The sequence below is a fragment of the Diabrotica undecimpunctata genome, chromosome 3, assembly GCF_040954645.1.
Source record: "Diabrotica undecimpunctata isolate CICGRU chromosome 3, icDiaUnde3, whole genome shotgun sequence".
Taxonomy (NCBI): Eukaryota; Metazoa; Arthropoda; class Insecta; order Coleoptera; family Chrysomelidae; genus Diabrotica; species Diabrotica undecimpunctata.
The window spans coordinates 81427984-81450945 of NC_092805.1; the positions used below are offsets into that span (position 1 = coordinate 81427984).

Here is a 22962-nt window from a genome sequence, read left to right on the forward strand (position 1 = left end):
AAGATCTCTTTTAGGGTAAAATACGTATAAGCGGATACACAAACACACTATACGTGAAATCAAATCTTAACTGTCCTTTCTTTATATTTCGATTATGATATGAGTACGAGAAACCAATTCGCTAAGAATTTTTGCTTAGTTGAGGAGATATGCTGTGTAATGCAATTTTAGATTCCCCATGTCTCTAATAACATCTTTTTCAACGTCTGTTTTGCTTTGCAATTCTTAGAAGGCACAGATTAAAGCAGAAATCTAAACTTGGTTTCGAAAATTAGTTTACGGATTTATTTATCAGATGTCCCTATTGCGTCCAGATCGAAGCCATTTTATAGTTGCTTCTAACATGACAAGAAAGATTATTTTCACATTCAGAGCGGTTGTGAATAGCCGCTCCGAAGATCCCTTTTAGGAAATGCGTATAAGCGGATACACAAACGCACTATACGTGAAATAAAATCTTAACTGTCCTTTATTTTTATTATTGTTTTAATTTATAACTTTTCCTATTACATTTTAAACAATAAACCTACCGGAAGATTCTCCTATATTAAAATTCACAGCTAACTTCTCTTCATTGACTTCTTTCTCTTTTATAACTTTTCTTTGCCATGGCACCACGAATAACCATGTAATTACCATGACGAAGATGGCTATGCTGATGCTTATAGTAGAAGCCATCCACAGCGGAATGTTGTCCATGTGGAGAAGCTTCGGACCATCGTGGATGATAGAAAAGAGGTTGATCAAAATGGTGAAACTATAGAAGAGCGGTAGGGACATTAGGCCTGCCTCTAAAGGATCGGGACGTGAAAGGATAAATCGTTTTATTATCCAGAGTAAAATACAGGAAGTGATGCCGCTAAATACTGGAGAAATGAACCACGAACCAACTGAAAAATAAATGTATAATTGACCAATGATATAATATTTCAGAAAAAAATATTGTAGGTTTATTGCTTACCAATTTTGCCGAGAGTTTTCCATTGCACACCTTGACTTCCTCTCAAAACCAAGCTATAGCCTACTGTAGCCCCTACAATACTGTGTGTTCCGGAAATAGGAAGCTTGAAGAACGTTGCCACTATCAACCAAGCGGCGCTGGCAGTGAGAGCACTGATTGAGCCCAACATCAATTCCTTTTCGGCATCCTTGTACATATTTATATCCAGAATTCCTTTCCTCATCGTATCCGAAACTTTATAACCTATAAAATATTTAGTAGAAGTAGAACAAGGAATAAGTGGCATTTACAAGTCTTGAGATATTGACCTGCAAATTTTTACTTATTTTTTAAAAGCAATGTCTAGCCTTCGAAATTTCTAGAACTGTAAGGGCCTCTTGCTCCTACTCAGACCCTTCTATTATACGTGATTCCTATTCAGTTTGTTTGTGTTGAGTAGTCCTACCACGTATTATAAAATTAACCCTACATTTCTCTTGTTCTCAGCATCCATTATATGTACTACTGCACCTATTTTTGTCTATTAGTCCTCACTATTACGTTGATAACCTTAGTTCTTATGTTTATTTCTTTATTTTTGATTTTATATTTCAAACTTATACCAAACGTGTATCGTTTTATTTTTCTATGTGTATGTCTTAATTTGGTAGCAGAAGCTTGTTAGAGAGAGCTTTTCTGCATCGTATTTATTACCGACAGAAGATGTTGACCAAGACATATTTTTCTTTATACAAATGAGACACTTCATCATCAGCTTGGTGCTACAGCCCTTAGAGGGCCTCGACCTTCTCAAGTTTTCTACGCCATTCTATTCTGTCCCTCGCTTGCATTTTCCAGTTGCCGACTCCGATCTTCTCGGCATCTTGTGTCCATCCACCTCAGCTTTGGTCTACCCCGTCTTCTCATTCCCACGGGTTGCGCTGTTAGAATCTTTTTATCATGTTTGACTTAGGGGCCCTGGCTACATGTCCTGCCCACTGCAGGCGGTTTCGCTTAATTATAGTGGTAATATCTTTACCACCAAACGTATGCTTGTAGATATTCTGCAGTTCAAAGTTATATCTACGCCTCCATATTCCGTTCTCACAGACCGCTCCGAATATCTTGCGTAGCACCTTTCTTTCAAAAATAGATAGAGCGGATTCATCTGTTTTCGTTAGCGTCCATGCCTCTGATCCATATGTGAGAATGGGGACTATCGGTGTTCTCTACAACCTTATACGAGTTTTTTGAGACAGACGTTTGTTAGCTAAGTACTTTGATAGACCATGATAACACCTGTTTGCAATTATTATTCTTCGCCTTTTTATTTCCTCGGATGTGTTATTATTGGGGTTGACCGATGTCCCTAGATATATGAACTCTTTGACTGCTTCGAAGTTTTGGTCATTGATGATTAAATTTGTGTCAACATTTCCAGCTCTTGTGTTTGTGTTAGTCGCCATGAATTTGGTTTTATTTTGATTTATCTGTAACCCCATTCGTTCTGCTGCTGCTACTAGCTCGGTTAGGATTTCCGCAGTTCTCGCCCTAGTTCTTGTTATAATGTCCACGTCGTCTGCATATGCTAGAATTTGGACTGATCTCTTAAATATTGTTCCCCTGCTATCTAAATTAGCGTCTCGTACAACTTTTTCTAAGGCGACATTAAAAAGCTGACACGCCAGCGCATCTCCCTGCCGTAACCCCCTATGTATTTGAAATGGGGTTGACGAGTCGTTTTGAATTTTTACTGCTGATAGCATCTTCGCCATTGTCACTTTTATCAAATATATGAGTTATTTTGAAGTCCAAAAAAACTCCAAAAAAAAAAACTCCAAAAAAAACAAATGAGACACTTAAAGTGTGTTAAAAGTGTCTTACAATTTTCTATATGCAACCCATCCTATTTCATTATATTCAGTTCTATTTAGTTTATATTAATGTTGGTTTATATAAACATATAGTATCAGTGATGAAACAATACAAATTGGATATCCTGGTAATGCAACAAACGAAAAAAAAACTAGTTTAACAATGATAGACAACTACAGCTTTTTCAGTAGTGGTGGGGAAGACTGAATGTTGGGAACGGGTTGTATAATTAGTGATCTGTTACAAAGTGCGATAGTGGAGTTCGACCCACTTTCTAAACGGATTTGTAGGCAAAAACTAAGAGGTAAAACTAAAAAATTTAAATTTGCATGCTAAAAGTGCGAATAAAGAGATGTACCGAAAAACTACAGAAGGTAAAATCAAACATGACGAAAGTGACAAGAATGAAAAGTGGTTGATAGACTTTGCACAAGAAAACAACTTGAGAATTATGAGTACTTACTTCGATCACAAGAAAATCCACAAAAAAACATGGATCGCGCCAGATGCTACGAAGAACACGCAACCAAATCGACCACGTGTTTAGTGGAAAGCAAGCACGCGAAATTAATAACAGATGTCACAAGTTGTAAAGGGGCAGACCCGGATTCCGATGACATACTAATGATCACGAAATTAAAAGAAACTATCCCAAAGGTCAGAAAACAGAGAATATCGTATAAAAAATATGACGTCGCTAAACTATGGAACAAAGGCACTGCTGACAACTTCCAAAGCAGACGTGACAGCAAAACTACTTCAAAGCGAAAATCAAGGTGACATCGAAATGGACTGGGGAATTATAGAAGAAGATATAAGGGATGAAGCTCAAAAGCGGTTAAGTCAAGTATAAAAGGGGAGAGATAAAGAATAGATTGATGCCGATTGCAAGAAAAGTCTTAACAAACGAAACGAGGCAAAACTAAAATATATGGACAAACCAAGAGATGAAAATAGAAATGAATATGAAGCAAAAGGAAGAGACGCAAAAAAGGTGTGTAGGAAGAAGAAAAGGGAGCATATAGATAAAAAGCTCCAAGAGATTCAAGAACATTACATTAATAAAATTGTGAGAAACTTCTACCAGGAGGCATATAGCTAAATAGCGTAAAAGCGTAAATAAACTGATTTAATTCCCTCACCATATTTGAAAATATATCATGAACATCTGCTAGTTGAAAGCAGACCATAGTACGAAACTGAAGATCCACTACTTACGAAGTAGCATACTAAAATGTAGATATTACAATAGGAATGAGGAAGTTAGAACCGCGTTATCCAGAATGAAGAATGGCCGATGGAAATATTCCTGCAAAATTAGGCAGGAGGCTCTTGTCTATGGAACAGATTATCTAATGCAAATTTCTGTCAAAACTTACAGATTCCAACGAAGTGGAAAACAGCTCAATTAATATATGTATATTTTTCAGAAAGGCAACAGAAAAGATATCAATTGTTATCTAGGCTTAAGTGTAAAAAATAAAATTAACCGACTGTAAAGTTATTAATAATAAATTAAGATTGAACATCGTTCATAGAATTGGAGAAGGCTAAAGCGGTTTTTAATCAGATAGATCATGTCCAGACCAACTATTTGCTTCGCAACAGATAGCAGAGAAGTTTATAGGTATATGTAAGGAATTATATTTGGCATTTGTGGACTTCGAGAAAAAGCCAACGATAATGTTCTGAGATCAAAGTTGTGTGAAGCTTTAAAAGACCTTAACATTTATAAACACCTGTTACAGATTATGATAGAAATGGAAATACATAAAGACAACACCGTACAAATAAAAAAAGATTGACACTTTCACAATCTATTTATGTAGCAAAGGGATTGAGACAATGTTGTAACATGTCTGCTCTCCTATTTATAAGTGTTTATTGACACAACCAATTGGTCTCGGACAAAGAAGAGTCACCGTCTCTCTTTTCAATTCATATCTTTTCGTTCCGCTCATAGAAATTTAAAAAAATAATAGCTAAGTTCTCAATCAAAATATACCAGCGATTGGCAGAAATTTTAACTACGGAGGGTACTTTTCGTCTGGGCAGCGGAAAGAAAAGTTGTGGTTAGATATCGCGGCATTTGTAGTCTTCCGGTTCTGGAAACTTTTTGTCAGAAATGTCTGATAACAGTTGTTAAAAATAATGTGCAGTAAAGTAGTATGAACTAAAGTAAAGTATGTAGCAAACCAGCAAGAAGAAAAAAAACAAAAAACCAAACAATCATAATTATTTTTATTTTTTTCTGCACGTATCTAATGCAGTGCAGTGTTACAGTATATTTTATGAGGTATATCTTAACTTTTTTGCATGTTTGAATAACCATTGTTTTTTGTATACAACACTAAATTTGTATGTAGATTGTAAGATATTTGTATGCAAATTGTATACAAGATTACAATAACAATACGATTTTTTTACTTAGTTTTGCATAAAATCAAGCTGTGTTAGCCTAGGACTCATATGATTTAGAATTCACGATAAAAAGGATATATGATTGATACATGTAGTAAATAGGAAATACAGATAAGTCTCAAGTGAACAGAATACGTAGTAGTAAACAGTGAAGCTAGATTTCAAGTGCGGGCTAAAAATGGCGTAAATATATCAAGTATAGAAATTCAAGTACCTCGGATTTTGATTAGAACGGATTGTGAGAAACAGAAATAAAACACAAAATTCAACAAAGTAGGAAAATCTTAGGAAGTCTTAATTCATTATAGTGGAATAAAAACATCTCAGATGAAATGAAAATAAGGTAAGATCTATGTTGGAAGCAGTTTTGAGTTATGGGTCAAAAGTCTGGACTCTCCATTCAGATTAAAAAAAGAAGCCTCTTAGCAGCAGAAATGGATTATATAAAAACAAGCACAAGAATATCGTGAATAGACTTACTTACTTAATCAGTAGACCCATTTGTACCTTTCGGTGTTAGGCAATCATGAATAGAAAGGAGAAGTAATGAAGAAGTAAGAACTCGAATGAAAGCACAAGAAAGAAAGATGAACCAAACAGAAAAACGGTGCTTTAAGTGCTTTGGACATTTATTAAGAATGCGTGACGATCCGTAATATATAAATAAATAATTATTAGTCGGCTCAGTTGGTTAGTCAACTCAATTGGATAAGTAGTTTAGTTAACTCGTGGTTCAAAACAAGCACTGGTCAGAAAATCAAAAAATCAAACATATAGTTTAAAATCCAAAGTAAATGTGCAACTTCGAATTGGGATACACGATTGGATCAAGTCGACAGATAGATGAGTAGTATGGTAACTTAGGTCCCAGTCTCACTCACTTTCATCTTTTCCGTAAGGCTTTGAAACCAGAGCATAGTACTATTATTATTTGAAATGAACTCTTCCAACAAATCAATGACAAAAAGTATGCTTAATTCAAACTAAAAACAGTCACTCAGTCTATTTGTGGTAGATTCTAAATGATTGCAGTACTTACCAATCAAAATAGACCCTGAAATTTCGAAAACTGTAGCTAGACAACAAGCTTGAAATATTGTCAGTACTTTTGATCCCACACTTGTTCCAAATGAGTTTGCTACATCGTTTGCCCCTATCCCAAAAGCTAAAACAGATTAAATTAGATATGTACGATATCTTTTATTTTCATTCAGTTAACTTACCTAAAACAAATGCAATAAGAAAACCTAAAACAATGAGCCATACGTCATCAGGATTATATGGTTCCAACATAATTTTTATATGTAGTTTTAAAAATGTAACAAAAAATGTGTGAAAAGGGTATTAAAGAACAGCCATTTTGAAGAAAGAGGTGTTAGGTATCTGAAAAAGAGAATAAAAGGTAATAATAACATGTCAAATAGTTTAAGGAAATTGCTTTTTACTTTTCGCTATTGTATAAGACTGAGTCAAACATAGAATATGTATTCTTAAAAAGCCCTTAATAGGCATTTATGAGAGAAAATAACAAAAAAGTCGAAGACATATTTAAAAAAATGTGGTATTTTAATTAAATGATTTTCACTGCCAATATGTACCCATGGTCTGCATTATGAGAAATTAGTTTATATTGTTTCTAAACAGGTATACAGATTAACTTTTGACCAAACTTATTTTCCGACGAAACACTTTTGAACAAGCTGATTTCAAAACATACTGTTGCCAAAGTTCCCTGAGATTTGTTCCATATCAAAAAAGTCCCTTGACCAAAAAGAAGAAGTAATCAAAAATCTAGAATGATCGAGATGTCATGTCTATGTGGAACGTAAGAAAATGTATATAACCGTAGAATATAACCATAGAAAGTGATGGATTCTGATCATCTAGAAATAAAGATTTCAAAACATCCCGTATTCAAACAGTTTTTATATTGGTAGAGATACGTAGACGATGTACTGGTAGGTTTTGTAGGAACTAACAGGCAACTTGACCAATTTTTATCGTATATTAATTCACCCCATAGTCATATTAAATTTACGATAAAAAAAGAACAGAATCAATCCATCAATTTTCTAGGTTTAAAAATTATCAGACTTAAAAACAAACATGAGTTCTCTGTATTTCATAAACCTACGCCTACTGACATGACTATACACAATTCATCACCCCAGCCGACAAAACATAAATTGTCAGCCTACTATAGCATGTTATATAGATTAATAGAAATTCCGATGTCAAAAAACAACTTTGAGATAGAATTAAACATTAAGCAAATAGTATTAAAGAATGGGTATAACGAACAAACAATAAATAAAATTTTAAATGAAAAACTACATAAGAAAGCCCCGAAATTAGTGTTTCCACCACCAGAGAAAAAACCCAGTACCTTCTGCTCCATTACATATACCGGCGAGATATCAACAAAACTAGCCAAACACATAAAAAAGAAAGAAATAACACCAGCTTTTAGAACAACAACTTAGGCAAATATATTAAGAACGACAAGAGTCAAAATAAAAAAATAATTACAGAGCGATGTATACCAACTTAAATGTGACGACTGCCCAAAAACTTCCATCGGTCAAACTGGTAGAACTTTTATCAAACGTATAGCAGAACATAAAAGGGCTTCAATAATATAAAAAACAGACTATACATACGCACTTCACCTTCTAGACCATAATCATCCCTTTAATGAAGAATTTCAAATTCTTCACATTCAAAATAATGGCGTTAAGCTACCAACTTGAGACAAACAGTTCTCCCCTCCTCAACTTATTCAGTTAAAGACATACCAAAATAGATCACTTGAGAAAGGCACTGAGACAGCCTGTAGTGATAATAATATAAAATAAATTTTGTGGAAGTGTTGAAAACGAAATTTTTCAGTACTTTATTGTTAGAATCTCATTGGTCTTACTAAGACGTTCTAGTATTGTGAAGTTTCGAATCTTCTCCATCCAGAGTCTGATACTCAAAGTTAGAAATGAAGAAGAAAAAAGAAGGAGAGGCGTCATAGATGTCATAGAGCACATAGCATGGCTGAAATGGAACTGGGCGGGTCATGTAGCCAGAATGAATTACGGGCGTTGGACTCAACAAAAATTATAGTGTGGAGACTGAGAGAACTGGAAGAAATTAGGGGTGACTTATGTTCAACTTTAGATTATGATTATTATAAAGAACCAATTTTATGATTATAAATAGTACAACAAACCAACAAAATTTAGTATGTAAAATAAAAATAAAATAAAAAATAAAAAAATAAAACAAAAAGATAAGAACGAAGAATGGACATAAAACTGTAGGCATTAATTGACTGCAGAAATTAAATCTGTTAATACCTTCATTTTAAATCACAAGTAAAACCAGAAAAAGAATTCGTAACATTATCCCTAAATAGTATACCATATAAATAAGAATGACCTTTTTTTAGTCTCGAATCAGTCTGTTCTACATTTTCCACTAATCTTCTGGTTTAGATCTAGTGTTTAAGGCGCTCAAGGAGATTTAACACAACTTAACAACCACTTAAGCCGGGATCTGACAGAACGTAGAGTGGCGTTCTTAATTGACGAATAGAAAAAGAAAATACATTATAAAAAAAGACAAAATCTTAAGAGGGGAAACAAAACTCAAATGACAAGCTTACTGTATGGAGTGAAAGCGTGGACCGTTGAATATCAATAAAAGTTCAGTCATAATTTTATTCCTTATGATTTTGAAAGTACTGAAAAATGAAATGAAGAAGAATAAAATATGTGAAAACTGTGGGGTTTCCTAGATAAATCTGCGTAAAAATAGAATTTTCTTTTGTAAAGAAAATCGCATGTGCTGCGACAATTTTCTCCCTTATGCCATTTTGCCAATTGATAGAGGAATATTGATTCTATTTTTAAAAATTTTGGCGTAAGGGCAACTGGTGCCCTAAGGATGTTAATTATAATGTAAACATGTAATGTTAATAGGTCAGTGTCCGTGATTTTCTCCTTCATGCCACTTGAAAGTTTGTTAGTTTTCACGATAAGGAACCTTAAAAAAAAAGAATAAAGGCAGGTCGTTAAAGCGAAAAGCTTTACCTTGAAAAAGTTGAGGAAAATTCGATTTTTAGAAAAACGAACCAAGCTCAACTCTAATTTTCCTTTTTCTTTTTTCTTATCTCATAAGACATTTTCAGTACAGAAAAAACGCATAAGGGATAAAATCTTGGTTGAACTTGATATTGAAATCCGACGGTCTATTACCAACGAATATAGACGCTTATAAATAAGCGTGTATATTCCTTGGTATTAATCTTCTAGCGATAAATATTAACATCTTAATTAAGTCGATATTTTACTAGATGCAGTAGTATGAAATGCAGTGGTATGCATTTCATACTATTCATATGTATGGTAAGTTTCATTTCCGCTGATATATCGATGTTTATCAAAATATATCGACCAAACTGGACTAAATATGGCAAAAATATTCAGTGCTATACTCTCGCCGCAGATAAGCTTGATACAGAAATAGAAAAATTTTACATGAAAATAAAATAGTTACTTAATCATATCAAAATAATGAAGTTATTACAATTATGGGAGATTTAAATGCGAAAGTTGGTAAATAACAAATTTAGAAATTTTAGAAATCATATTTATGAGTATAAATAAGAATGCGTTCACAAAGATTGGCATAATAAATATGAACACTTAATATAGATACACGGTTAAAGCAAAACAACAGATAAAACAAGATTTTGAGAATATCGAATCGTTATAACCAATATTATAAATATAAACTAGTTCTGAGAGCAAAAAATAAAATGCAAAAGAATTACATCTTAAAGAGTTAGATCGTACGAGCATAAGAACATTGAAAAATACAATAAAATAATTGCAGAAACAGGAAAACAGTTACAATACGGAAGAGATTTTAAAGGAAATTTGTAAATAAATAGAAGTACTTCAAAGAAAGATGATAGTCGTGGCGCCCATAAGAAAATAAACAAAGTAGCCAATTTCTACAGAAATCAGTCCATTTTAGATATAGTTAATAATAATAATGTTTTAATGGCAGAATAAAAAGAAATGTTGCAAGAGCGGCATGCGTATATATGTATATATATATATATATATATATATATATATATATATATATATATATATTTGTATATATATATATACATATATATATATATATATAAATATATATAAGAACAAATAATAAGCTATTTTGGACATGTCCTTCGAAGAAATGGTCTTGAAAAACTTACCATCCAGGGAAAAGTAGAAGGCAAAAGAAATAGAGGTAGATCTCCCACACGATACACGGACCATATTGTTGCTACCATTGGCGCTCCATTGTCAGAATGTGCTAGAATGGCAGAAGATAGAAAAACGTGGAGGAACATTGGGAAATTTAGTTAATAGCTTCATGATATCACGATACCTGCATCAGGTTAACGACTAAGAAGAAGAAGAAGATATATATATATATATATATATATATATATATATATATATATATATATGTATATATATATATATATATATATATATATATATATATATATATTGTTATGATGTATTTTTTGTTTGAATGATGAGCAATGAGTATTTTTAATAATATAGGGTTTTTATCGCGGTTCTCAAAGAATTAGTTTGTAAGTACTTTTTTAAATTATCTTTATTATAACTATTATGAAACACACATATATATCTAACCTAGCCAATTTAAATTTAAAATAAACTATCTTTAAATTGATATTCTTATAAAACTAATTAAATTCTATAGACAATGTAAAATTTAAACAAACTATCTTCAAAATTGAAACTGTTATGACACTAACTAAATTATATTAACAAAATTTTGTACCTTTCTTTCACTGAATGCCTAAATGAACTGTTTTCCACTATATAGATTCTAATCACCACTGAATGTCTTCGTACTTCGGTTATCCTTGTTTTTTGTGAAATTACTTTTTCCAATTATCAGCTTCTACCAATTTAAGATATATTTTTCTTCACCAGCATTTATAAACCACCAAGCAAACCAGCAAACAGCATTTATATTTATTCTTCTTTTTAATATACCAATATCCAATTATTATAAGTTGATTTATACTAATCTCCAATCATAATATAATTTTAATTTCTTCCAATATCCAACCAATATTCTTCTAACATACTTTTTTAATTATATTAAACAATTGGACTATTTGTAACTGATTCACTGACTCCAACTAACTTTCATATTTCTTACTAAACTGCCTGACTAAAAACTTTCTGACTGACTGACTTACTAAAAACTGCCTTTTGAATCCAAATCACGGGTATTTATATCTTTTTGGATGTTCTAGAATCATCTGGTAAGAGATCATGTTCCATTTGTTCTATTACTTCTATATGGATGTTCTCGAAAAAAAATATATGTTCGTTCTACAGACATAACCATTATTTCGAGAATGTTCGACCGTAAAACAATGGTCAAATTCTGCATTCTGGAGAATTCGTTCATTTTTTATTGATAATTTTGTTGACATTTAGGCTTTTCAGATCAGAATAAACATTTAAATCATTAAATATATATAAATTAAACGTTTTAAACTAACATTATTATTATAACCCCACTTTATATTCGTAAAAATTCTTAATTTCTGTCCGTCACTTACTATATAGTTGGTTGCCTATGCACATGGCTCACTTAAATATATTTACAACATTAAAATACAACTTTTTACAATTATTATATGCTAATTTCTTAAAAATGCCCTCACATAAATAATTTTTATTAAATTCTCTAGTATTTAACTTATTAAAATAACCAAATACTTGTTATATCTAAAATTATCTAGTATATAACTTATAAATTATTTTCTTTAAACATTTTTATTTCTCCCATATCATATCAATATATATATATATATATATATATATATATATATATATATATATATATATATATATATATATATATATATATATAGATATATATATATATATATATATATATATATATAGATATATATATATATATATATATATATATATATATATATATATATATTACTTAGTTCTCGGGAAGAACCGCGAGAATACTCTTACAAAACGGCTACCACAAAACCCAAATCAATAAGAGCATTCAAAAACATCTAAACCCCATTACATCCAAAAAAGAAACCTTGCCGCCGGATCAACCCAAAATCTTTCTACCTTTTATTAAAGGTGTCACTGATAAAATCAGTAGAACTCTTCTTCCTCTAAATATCAAAACCATCTTCACTACTCACTCCAAGTTATCCAATCTCGTCAGATCCGTAAAAGACCAAATCCCTAATGAAGACCATGGTGTCTACGAGATACCCTGTTCCAGTTGCCCACATACATACATCGGACAGACAAACCGACGAATCCATAACCGTATTTACGAACATTCTATATCTGTCAAACATTCCGATACTACTTCAGCCCTAGCCCAACATCATATTCAAACAGGCCACAAAATAGATTTCGAAAAGGCAAAAACCATCGCCCCCATCCGCTCCTTAAAATCGAAAATCATTCGTGAAGCTATCGAAATCGAAAAACGGCCTAACAGCTTGAACACGCGCGATGACGCGAAACGATTGCCGGCAACATGGCGACCCCTGCTTCAGATTGAGACCTCAGTGCCGAGAGACAGTTCTTGCAATATACAGATTGAACGAATTTAAAACGGAACATACGAAATCAATGTATTTCGGCTCAACTCCGTTCTAGGTGGTTGGCCAACAAAAAATTGTCAAATAATTATATTATAAAAATCCAATACTTCAGCGGGCTGCTGGATTCGGAACTCATTCAAGAACAAGTCAAAACTCCACCCAAATAGGTTGCCTAGAATCACTGAAAAAACTATACTAAACAAGCAGTTATTATGCTGTCAAACCACTTATCGCTTCCTTATAGTCCAAGAGATAGAGCCGAAATTTTGAACTGATCAGTAATATGACATTTCTCTATTGTAATATATTCATTGTAACTATGTTAAGACTTTGCCTTACAGGCGGACGCCCCTCGTGGTACAGGGGGTGGCTATACAGGGATGAAGAGGTCATTTTTTTCGGAAAAATTAACGATCAATAATATGGCCGAAAATTTGCCCAGAGTAAGATCTTGGTATAACTAGACGAAATCCCAAAGGGCGGACGCGAGAGTGAATACATAAGGTGTGGCGGACAGGGGTGAAATTGCAATTTTTTGAGGAAAAATTAACGATAAGTAATATGTCCGCCATTTTCATGGCTCATTATTTAGCCCCTAAAAACTTTAAATCCAAAAGGGCGGATAGCTGGGTTGGTACAGAGACCCACAAAACGGGGTCAAATGTACCACTTGCCTGCGCATTTTAGGTCTCGGTAACAATTTTCAAACTGATTTTATTATGATATTTTTATACCGATTGATTTGAAAATTTGCATGCTCACTTCTGTTACTATTCTGAGAAGCGTCAAGTAGAGTTTTCCTCAAAATTTTCCAAAAAAATTTCCGTAAATGAAAATTTTCATAATTTTTTGAGGTAAAATCTAATTTGTAGAATCCTTTCGATTTTCTGTAAGTTATACCATGATTTGTTTTCCAAAAATATTCAAACGATTATTCCGATAAGAAAAAAAATTTAGAAAAACTTTTCTAAAACATTTGATAAAACTCTACGTCATCGTCTGAATCTTTTATAGAATATTTTGTAGTTTTAAAATGATATTATGATAATGTTTTTTTTTTAAACTAAAGTCATATTTACTTTACAAATCACATTTTTTTCTTAAATATAAATATTTTACGAATTAATTTTTAATTGAATAAATGTTTGATATTTGATATTTTATTAAATTAAAGTAATTTTATAATGTTAACTATTAAATATTTTTGGTATAACAAATAGTAATTTTACTTATTTTTTATTACAATAAAAAGGTTTTTAAATTTATATTGCATAAATAATGATTGTTCAGATATAAGAAAAATTTGATTTATTATTACATTAATAATCAATTACAAAATATATTATTTCTATTTATCAATAGGTAAAATTCAATTTGTAGAATTCCTTTAACATTTTACAAATAATTATTAATAAAAATCAATTTAATAGTGGAATTATCAATTTTTTAAGTTTTGAAATTTACTTTGTAGATTTTTCAATATTTTTTTTAACTTTCAAATTGATTGAATTTTTTTTCATTAGTTAATTATAATTTTACAAATTCTGTTTGGACATTAATTTTGCATCATTAATATTTTGAAATATTAAAATAATAATGATGCGCGTTCATTTAGATCAGTAATTCTAGACGCATGCGCTAAATGTAATAAGTATCAAGATGCTTTTATTCAACTTGGTGAAACTGACTTCGATTGTAATGAAGTTTTTGAAACCTTAGAAACTTTCATATGTCACTTATATGGAACAGGACTGACGAGAACAATTCCAAAAAGAAAAGTAAACGATGTCAGAGTTTCACTATTTAACCGGCAGTATAAGTTGCATGATGTGAACGAGCCTTAAAAAAAACAACAGAATTGATTGTTGAAGAACATGGTTGGGAGTTTGAAGATGAAACATATAAATTCAAATGATTTAGTGGACCTCAGATGCCAGAATCAGTTCGAGAAGTAGTGATTGAAAATGAAGCAGATAATGAATGTGATATTATTGAAAGTGAAAGTGACGAAGATGATGAATGTGATGACATCAATGAGAGTGAGAAAAATGACGAAATTTTTAAAGTTTTTCTAAATTTTTTTTTCTTATCGGAAAAATAGTTTGAAAATTTTTGGAAAAAAATAATGGTATAACTTACAGAAAATCGAAAGGATTCTACAAATTAGATTTTACCTCAAAAAATTACGAAAATTTTCATTTACGGAAATTTTTGAGGAAAACTCTACTTGACGCTTTTCAGAATAGTAACAGAAGTGAGCATACAAATTTTCAAATCAATCGGTATAAAAATATCATAATAAAATCAGTTTGAAAATTGTTACCGAGACCTAAAATGCGCAGGCAAGTGGTACATTTGACCCCGTTTTATGGCTCTCTGTACCAACCCAGCTGTCCGCCCTTTTATATTTAGAGTTTTTAGGGTCTAAATAATGAGCCACGAAAATGGCGGACATATTACTTATCGTTAATTTTTCCCCAAAAAATTGGAACCTCACCCCTGTCCGCCACCCCTTATGTATCCACTCTCGCGTCCGCCCTTTGGGATTTCGTCTAGTTATACCAAGATCTTACTCTGGGCAAATGTTCAGCCATATTATCGATCGTTAATTTTTCCGAAAAAAATGACAACTTCATCCCTGTATAGCCACCCCCTGTACCACGAGGGGCGTCCGCCTGTAAGGCAAAGTCTTAACCCAGTTACAATGAATATATTTCAATAGAGAAATGTCATATTACTGATCAGTTCAAAATTTCGGCTCTATCTCTCCGACTATTAGGCAAGCTCCTCTTTCCTTTAAAGGAGACAGATAGTTGAACGATATTTTATACAATGTCTATCACCGTATATGGATTTAGTTTTGTCCAAGTTTTATATTGGTCCACTATTTCAAATGCAGTTCAAACAGACATATATTAAATTGTATGTTCCGTTTTTAATTGGTTCAATCTGTAGAACACGATACTGGTACGTCTCGAGTGAGGGGAGTAGGCAGATTGAGACCCCGAACTCGAATCGAACCGTATCACTCTTGATAATGGCTCCAAAATGGGTGCCGAAACGTCGAGTAATAAATTCTCAACGCGGTTCTTCCCGAGAACTAAGTAATTTTCATTCATCTGACCGCGGAAATTTATCCGAACATATATATATATATATATATATATATATATATATATATATATATATACATATATATATATATATATATATATATATATATATATATATTATATTAGAAAATTGTACTCAAATCAAGAGCCATTAATAAGAATATAAGGGATACCAGTGAAATAGTAGTGACAAAGAGCTATATCTTATTGCGTCCACTGTTTAACATTTGCTCAAAACACTTATTTAAGACAGCATTAGCCAGCATAAAGGATATAATAAAAATCAACGGAACGAGATTACATAAGATACGTTACGCAGATGATGATGGTATTATAACAAATGTTTAGAAGCTCTTCAATTTCTACTTAGTAAAAATGAAGACACAGGAGAAGAATTTGACATGGAATTTAATATTGGTAACAATAAAAGGCATAGTCCTAACAAGAACACCACACCTACAACCAAATATAACTTTACTTGGCTCGGTATTTAAGAGTATTGAAATATTCAGGTTCTTTGGTTGTTGGATTACCAAAATGTTAAATCTAATGTTAAAGTTAGAACACGAATTGAGCAATCCAGAGCAATATTCAAATAATTCAGAACTATGCAATGTATCTTTGGATTTACACATAAGATACCGAGTTCTTAAAGCATATGTGCACTCAATTCTTTTATATGAAGTAGACAATTGGGTACCATACACAGACTTCTGCCGTTTGAATTGCATCTAGAAAAATGCTACCAACTCTATGCACACAACATATAACAATTAGGAAGTTCTAAGAATAAGAGATTATCAATCAAAAGTAACTAGACCATGTATGTCGTAATCCTAAGTATGGCATATCAAAATTAATAACAAAAGGGAATATATAAAGCAAGTGTGATCCAACTCGGCGATAATCCTTATGCCTGAAAAATATCCGCAATTTGACTACTACAGCATTGCTCACATTTAGTCAAAATCGACAGACATATGCCACTAGTATTACTAACCATTAAATGGAGTTGGTACTCGATGAAAAAGAGCAAAATACAGCAGGAAATACTTCCAAGGGGGAAACAAGCGTAATAAAGAAAAGAGAAAAATATCAAAAAGACTAGAAAAATCCTGGAATAAAAAACTCGGCTTGTATCGGAAACAAAATACACCAAAAAATGAAAATGTGTGTGGTTATTTACAAAAAAAAGTAACTACAGTTGATTGATTGTTTAATCAATATTATTTATTATATTCTTTGGGATTTAACTCAAATTGAAATGTTTTATTTGAGTTTCAACGTGGAAATCATTTTTAGTGAAAGTATAAATTTTTTAAAAGTAATTTTTTTTTGTTACTTGGAAATAATATTCTCGTAATTACCTTATAATAATATGGTCGAATAAAGTTAGGCACCATCCGAAATAAACATCAAAATAAGCACTTGGAACGCCCAATATTTACTTAAAATGAAAAAGTTTTACAGCGTCATTAGGGAGATGAAGAGATTTAAAATAAATATTCTAGATGTCAGTGAAGTAAGATAAAAAAGAACAAATTGACTGTGATGACTGTACAATGTATTATTCTGAAAACAACGACCGTTAGCACTATAATCGTGTCGCAATAATAAGAAATCTGGAAGATTTTTCAAAACATTTGTAGCTGTGTCGGATCAACTAGTCGCATAATACAAACAAAACTTTCCACGGCAGAGAGACCTGAAAATGAAATGACACCTCTTTTACAAGAATCTAAAGGACAGATTAAAAATCATCAAAAATATTGAAGTTAATTATGGGTGACTTTAATTTTAGACTTTAGAGTCTATTTTCATACCCATATCTAAAAAGAAAGGAGCAAACACAAGTTCACAATATATACTAATTAATCTAATGAAGATTGGCCTGCTACCCCCGTGTGGGCTGCATACTTTCTCCAGCTCCCTTTAACATGTTTTCAGAGAAGATATTTCAAAACACTCTTAAGGATATTCAAGAAAGCCTACAGTTGAACCGGAGGTTCATGAATGATATTATATACGCAAAAGGACACTGTTATACTAGCTAGCTATCATGAGGGACTAGATTGTTTTAAATTCACAATCACTTTTAAGGATCGCTCAAAACCGGGAACGATTTGCCTAAATTGTGGCCAACCTTTTGTGCACAAGATGAGACCACAATAAGACGATCACATAATTAAGTCGTCCAAAGAGTGCATCTACATACATGAATACTGAGAATTACATGTTAAAGTGTTCTATTTTAAAATGTATATAGTATGTACGAATTGTCATTATGAATGAGGCAGATAATTTTAAATCATTAGAAGAATTGTATTACCAAGTTGCAAAAAACAAAATAATTTGTTCAAAAATATGTATTTTTAAAATGATTTTCGAACTGTGAGTAGAATGGTCGAGAACACAATAATTAAAAATGGAAGAAAACAGATTCAGAAACATATAAATATTGTTATTAAAATAAAGCATATTAAAAATACACCATGAAAGTGTTGATCTAAAAAAATCTAAATATGCAAATATATTGAATTTATATAAAGATCTAATTTATACAAATACCGATTATCATTTAGTGAATCAACCAGAAAAGGGAAAATTTCAGTCAATTCTGAAACTCTTACCATTAACAATCACATGGCTATCTGAAAAATCAGATTCGGAGCAAGGAAAACAGCTGATATAATGACCTGAAATCCTCGTTACAGGAATCCTCGGTACTCTACAGAAGAAAACATAATTGATTGAAGGCTTCCTTTTAAAATGATTCAAATAGAAAATTACAAAATTTTGTGAGGTAAAGTGTTAAAACTTACTGTTTGCTTTTAAAAAATGGTACAAAATGGCACAAAGTAAAAAACTGACTAATTTTCACATCACCCTCGTATATTTAAGCGCTTAGTTCTTGATCCGTAACAGACAGTAGAAAAATAATTCTACCATATTGTTATCCCCTAACTGACCTCGATAAATACATAAGATGACAATATCTATCACGTAAAGTTAGTGACATATCCGAAAATTGGCAAAAATTGCGAAATTTGTCTATCGATCACTACCGGATGACAAAACACGTGGAAATTTTCTTGATTTCTAAACGTGGTCTACGAAAAGCAACTAATATCATGCAAGTATAAGCCTCTATCTACAATTTTTAGCTACTAAGAGGGCCAGTTCGAATTTAAATATTTACATTTTTGGACCTTAAGATGTTCCAGATTACTTCATAACGCCATGATACAGAAAGTGCCGTTCACAAACTAGTGCCCTTTGCGCAGAATCTCCAGGATCGCGAAGGATCGAGGAAGGAAGAAGGAAGGGGAGGACAACCATCGGGAAATTCTATACCTGTTGGCTGTTAAGAGGGAATATCAGGTGACCACTGGCGGCGACTAAAAAGGTGCCGGTTTTTTATGATTTCTTCCCAAATAACGCGATATTTTTGCAAAATTAAAAGAATAAATAAAAACAAAGACTTTTATAGTTTATATTATTCCTTTATCCACAATTTAAAGTATAAAAACACAGGTTAGTCGGTCACATTTGTGCATAACCTTTAACCTTACGTAAATCTCATCAAATCCAGGATTCAAGGTCAATTTACAAAATCAATCTTTCGCACATCTCGTTTCTGCAAGTCATAGTTTTTTATTAAACTGATACATTAAACGTTTTTCTGTTTTTATTTCCTCGATTTTCCAATAAATAAAATAATGAAGCGAATGAAATAAGAATCTAAAAAGTGTATTAAAGATTACGATAGTGGTTCAGAAAAATAAAAAAAAATGAATATAAACAGAATTAAAAATATGACAAATTTAGATAGAATGAAATTATAATATCTTAAACGAAGAGATGAATGTTAAAATCTAGAGCAAAAATAATAAGACACATCGATATGAATTTCTAATTAAAAACAGAGAATACAATTTACCTTAGATCTTTGGATCTTATTGCAAACATGCATGAAAACAAAGGATAGTGTAATTAATTATATTATCAGTCATCAAAAGGTTTCAAAGAAGCGCACAGAATTCCAGAAAAAGTAAAGCAGCAATTAAATATATTTCGGACGTGTTATGAGGAATAATAAATTTGTTCTATTGTAAAACTAAATAGAACGAATTAGTAAGGTAATTAGTAATTTAATTAGTAATTAGTAATTTAACCTCCTCGGTACGCATTAAAAAGTTATATCAAAAGGCGGCTTTAACGGACTCTTTAAAAATCAAACAGTGAGTTTATAGAAACTAAAGAGTTGTCTTTTAAATGCTCACTTTCTGGTGGCAACATTTATTCAAGGTGCAGCAAAGCCTGAGTTTAATGAATCCAGATACCATTAAGAACATCAAAGCGTCTAGAGGGCAAAGTATTCACAAAAAATAGAATCAAATGGGCTGTCAATAACGTTCAGCTCTACAAAACTTCTAGACAGGGTGGTGTATTTTCATCCCTGGTAGGACAGGACATTGAAATTTCGTGTACCTCGCTAAGAGCAGATATTCAAGATTATCCTGGATATACGCCAAAAGAATGAATATACATTACGAATTGCTTTATTCCTAAGAGTGGCAACCTTCCTACAGGAGAACGAAAGTCATATTGATCTATAAGCCTAATTCATCTTTTTTCTTCTAAAAAGTGCAGAAAAAACACTATAATTACATATAATTAATATTGATCAAATGTACCGCCTTTACGTATTAACTAAGCATCTCAATAAAGACAATAAAGACGTCTGAAACCTAATATAATCTATTAGTTATACATAACCATTGTCAGACCCATATTGCGCTTTTTGCCCGTCAATAGCCCTCGGATTCGCCTACAATTTTATAAGCGTAATTACCAGCAATCTATTTTATGCTAAAGAGTACTTGAAAGAACGTTTCAATTCGGTCAAAATATATATTGCCTCTGACAGTCAAACTACACTAAATACTCTGAAGTTTAAACTTAAACTTAAGCTAAGCAACTGTTAATACTCTAGTTGCGAAAACTTCATATTTTTAATTAAACTACTGAACTTACAATATTACTTCATCTTCTTACAAAAATGCCTCTTCAGAGAAGCTGGTCATGTACTTATTTTGTTATAGCAGTTTTGCTCACATCCGTATCGAAAACCAATTTTCCTTCTTGCCTCGAGTAGCTAAATATCGGTGAACTGATAAGAGTTCTTTGCAGATCTTCTAAAGCATTTTGACACAATTCCACATATATATTTTGGTCTCCTTCAGTAAGCTTACTTAAGGACTTAATTCGTCTTGGTGTGCTTATATGTGACGAGTGTTGGCGGTCATCATGGCAATCTTTATCTTGTTTGCAGCAAAGCGAACAACGCTATGGATATCTCCATAGCGTTTTTACGGACGGTTGAATAGGGACTGATAACATCTTTCTTGGGCCTTAAGAATTACTCGTAAAATGCCAGATACATCACCTCGAAAAGCTACACACAGGAAAAATAGTCTTTTCTTCTTCTTCTCTCCCATTAGCCATTGCAATAGCTTCATTACAACTCTCTAAGATAGATGGACCAAGAAGACTTTCATCAAACGGTGGTAATGTGATATGTCGATTCTTGTTTTATCGATTCTTCCTTCACTGTTGGATCTGTATTGACTGCATCTATGTCTGCATCAGATGGTGATAGATCTGTCTTTAGTCACAGTTAGTCATATCGTTTACCATTAGTCCTAGAATATTTTTCAATAAACTATTTTAAAGTACAGAAAATAAACTGTCTTTTTTATTTAGTAGTGCATATACCTAAATGTACAAGAAAAAAGTTATAATGGGTAATTTAAAAAACAGCCGGGAAAATCGTTAAAAGTAGAAAACTTTGAAGAACCATATCTTGGTTAAAATTAGGGCTAGAACCTTCATCTATATCATCATCATTCTGGCTTTACAACCCTGCCTAGCCTCCTCAAGAATATCTCTCCAGTCGTTTCTCCGACAAGCACGTATTCCCATATTTCTCATGTCTTCATCGATGTTATCAAGGAACCTTGTTCTGGGTTTTTCCTCTTCTCTGATCAATGGGTCTATCTAGGAGCGTTTTTCTAGCTGGGTCATTTTGTTCCATCCGAATTACATGTCCTACCCACCTCAGACGATCTATCTTAATATGTTTTACGATATCAGATTCCTGGTATATTCTATAAAGTTCGAGGTTGTATCGTCTTCTCCACACTCCACATATGTTAGGACTGGCGTATTATTGTTTTGTAGAGTTTTATTTTTGTATTTCTCGATCTAATTGTGGAGTTAAGTAGGAGATTGAGCCCAAAATAGCATCTGTTGGCCGTGCACATTCGTGCAAATTCGTTCACTACTTCGATGACGTCGTTTTCTATAACGAGTGGTCGTAGGATTTGTGGTTGCGTACTTATTTTCATATACTTCGTTTTGTTGGTGTTTATTATTAAACCCATTTTGTAGCTGATTCTTTTAATGCTACATACGCCTCTCGTACAACGTTTTCCGTTCTCCCAACAATATTGAGCATCCCAACATCAGTATAGGCCAGGGTTTGCACTGATTTATTATATATTGTACCAGTCGTTGTAATTTGTGACATACGTATTACTTTTTCCAGAGCCAGATTAAACAGTATACAGGAGAGAAGGTCTGCCTGGCGCAGCCCATTATTTGTTTTAACAAGTTCAAACAGTTCACCCTGAATTCGTACTCTACATTCAACTTTTTCAAGAGTTAGTTTTATTTAATTTACCAACTAATTTGGTATTCTTAGCTCTTTCATTGCTTTGAACATTTCTCTTATATTCACAGACTCGTATGCTGCGTTGTAGTCTATAAATATGTGATGAGTATCAATGCCATATTCCAATAATTTTTTCAAAATTTGTTTCAGGGTTACAATCTGATGAATTGTAGATTTACCACCTCTGAAA

The 22962-nt window shown here is 32.3% G+C and overlaps 1 protein-coding gene across 2 annotated transcripts in view; it reads right to left on the reverse strand.

Annotated features, from left to right (window-relative positions):
* Positions 1-19297, reverse strand: part of NaPi-III (Na[+]-dependent inorganic phosphate cotransporter type III) — a 48047-nt gene extending 28750 nt beyond the window's left edge. The window contains exons 1-5 of one of the 2 annotated variants that reach the window (XM_072526140.1): positions 19236-19297; positions 6460-6619; positions 6276-6401; positions 962-1204; positions 531-890 (exon numbers count right to left, since the gene is read on the reverse strand). In XM_072526140.1, the coding sequence (XP_072382241.1) occupies positions 531-890; positions 962-1204; positions 6276-6401; positions 6460-6529 (799 nt within the window). In that variant the 5' untranslated portion in view covers positions 6530-6619; positions 19236-19297. The remainder of the gene's footprint in view (positions 1-530; positions 891-961; positions 1205-6275; positions 6402-6459; positions 6620-19235) is intronic. The other variant, XM_072526141.1, reaches the window with a different exon arrangement.
* Positions 19298-22962: the final 3665 nt, after the last annotated feature.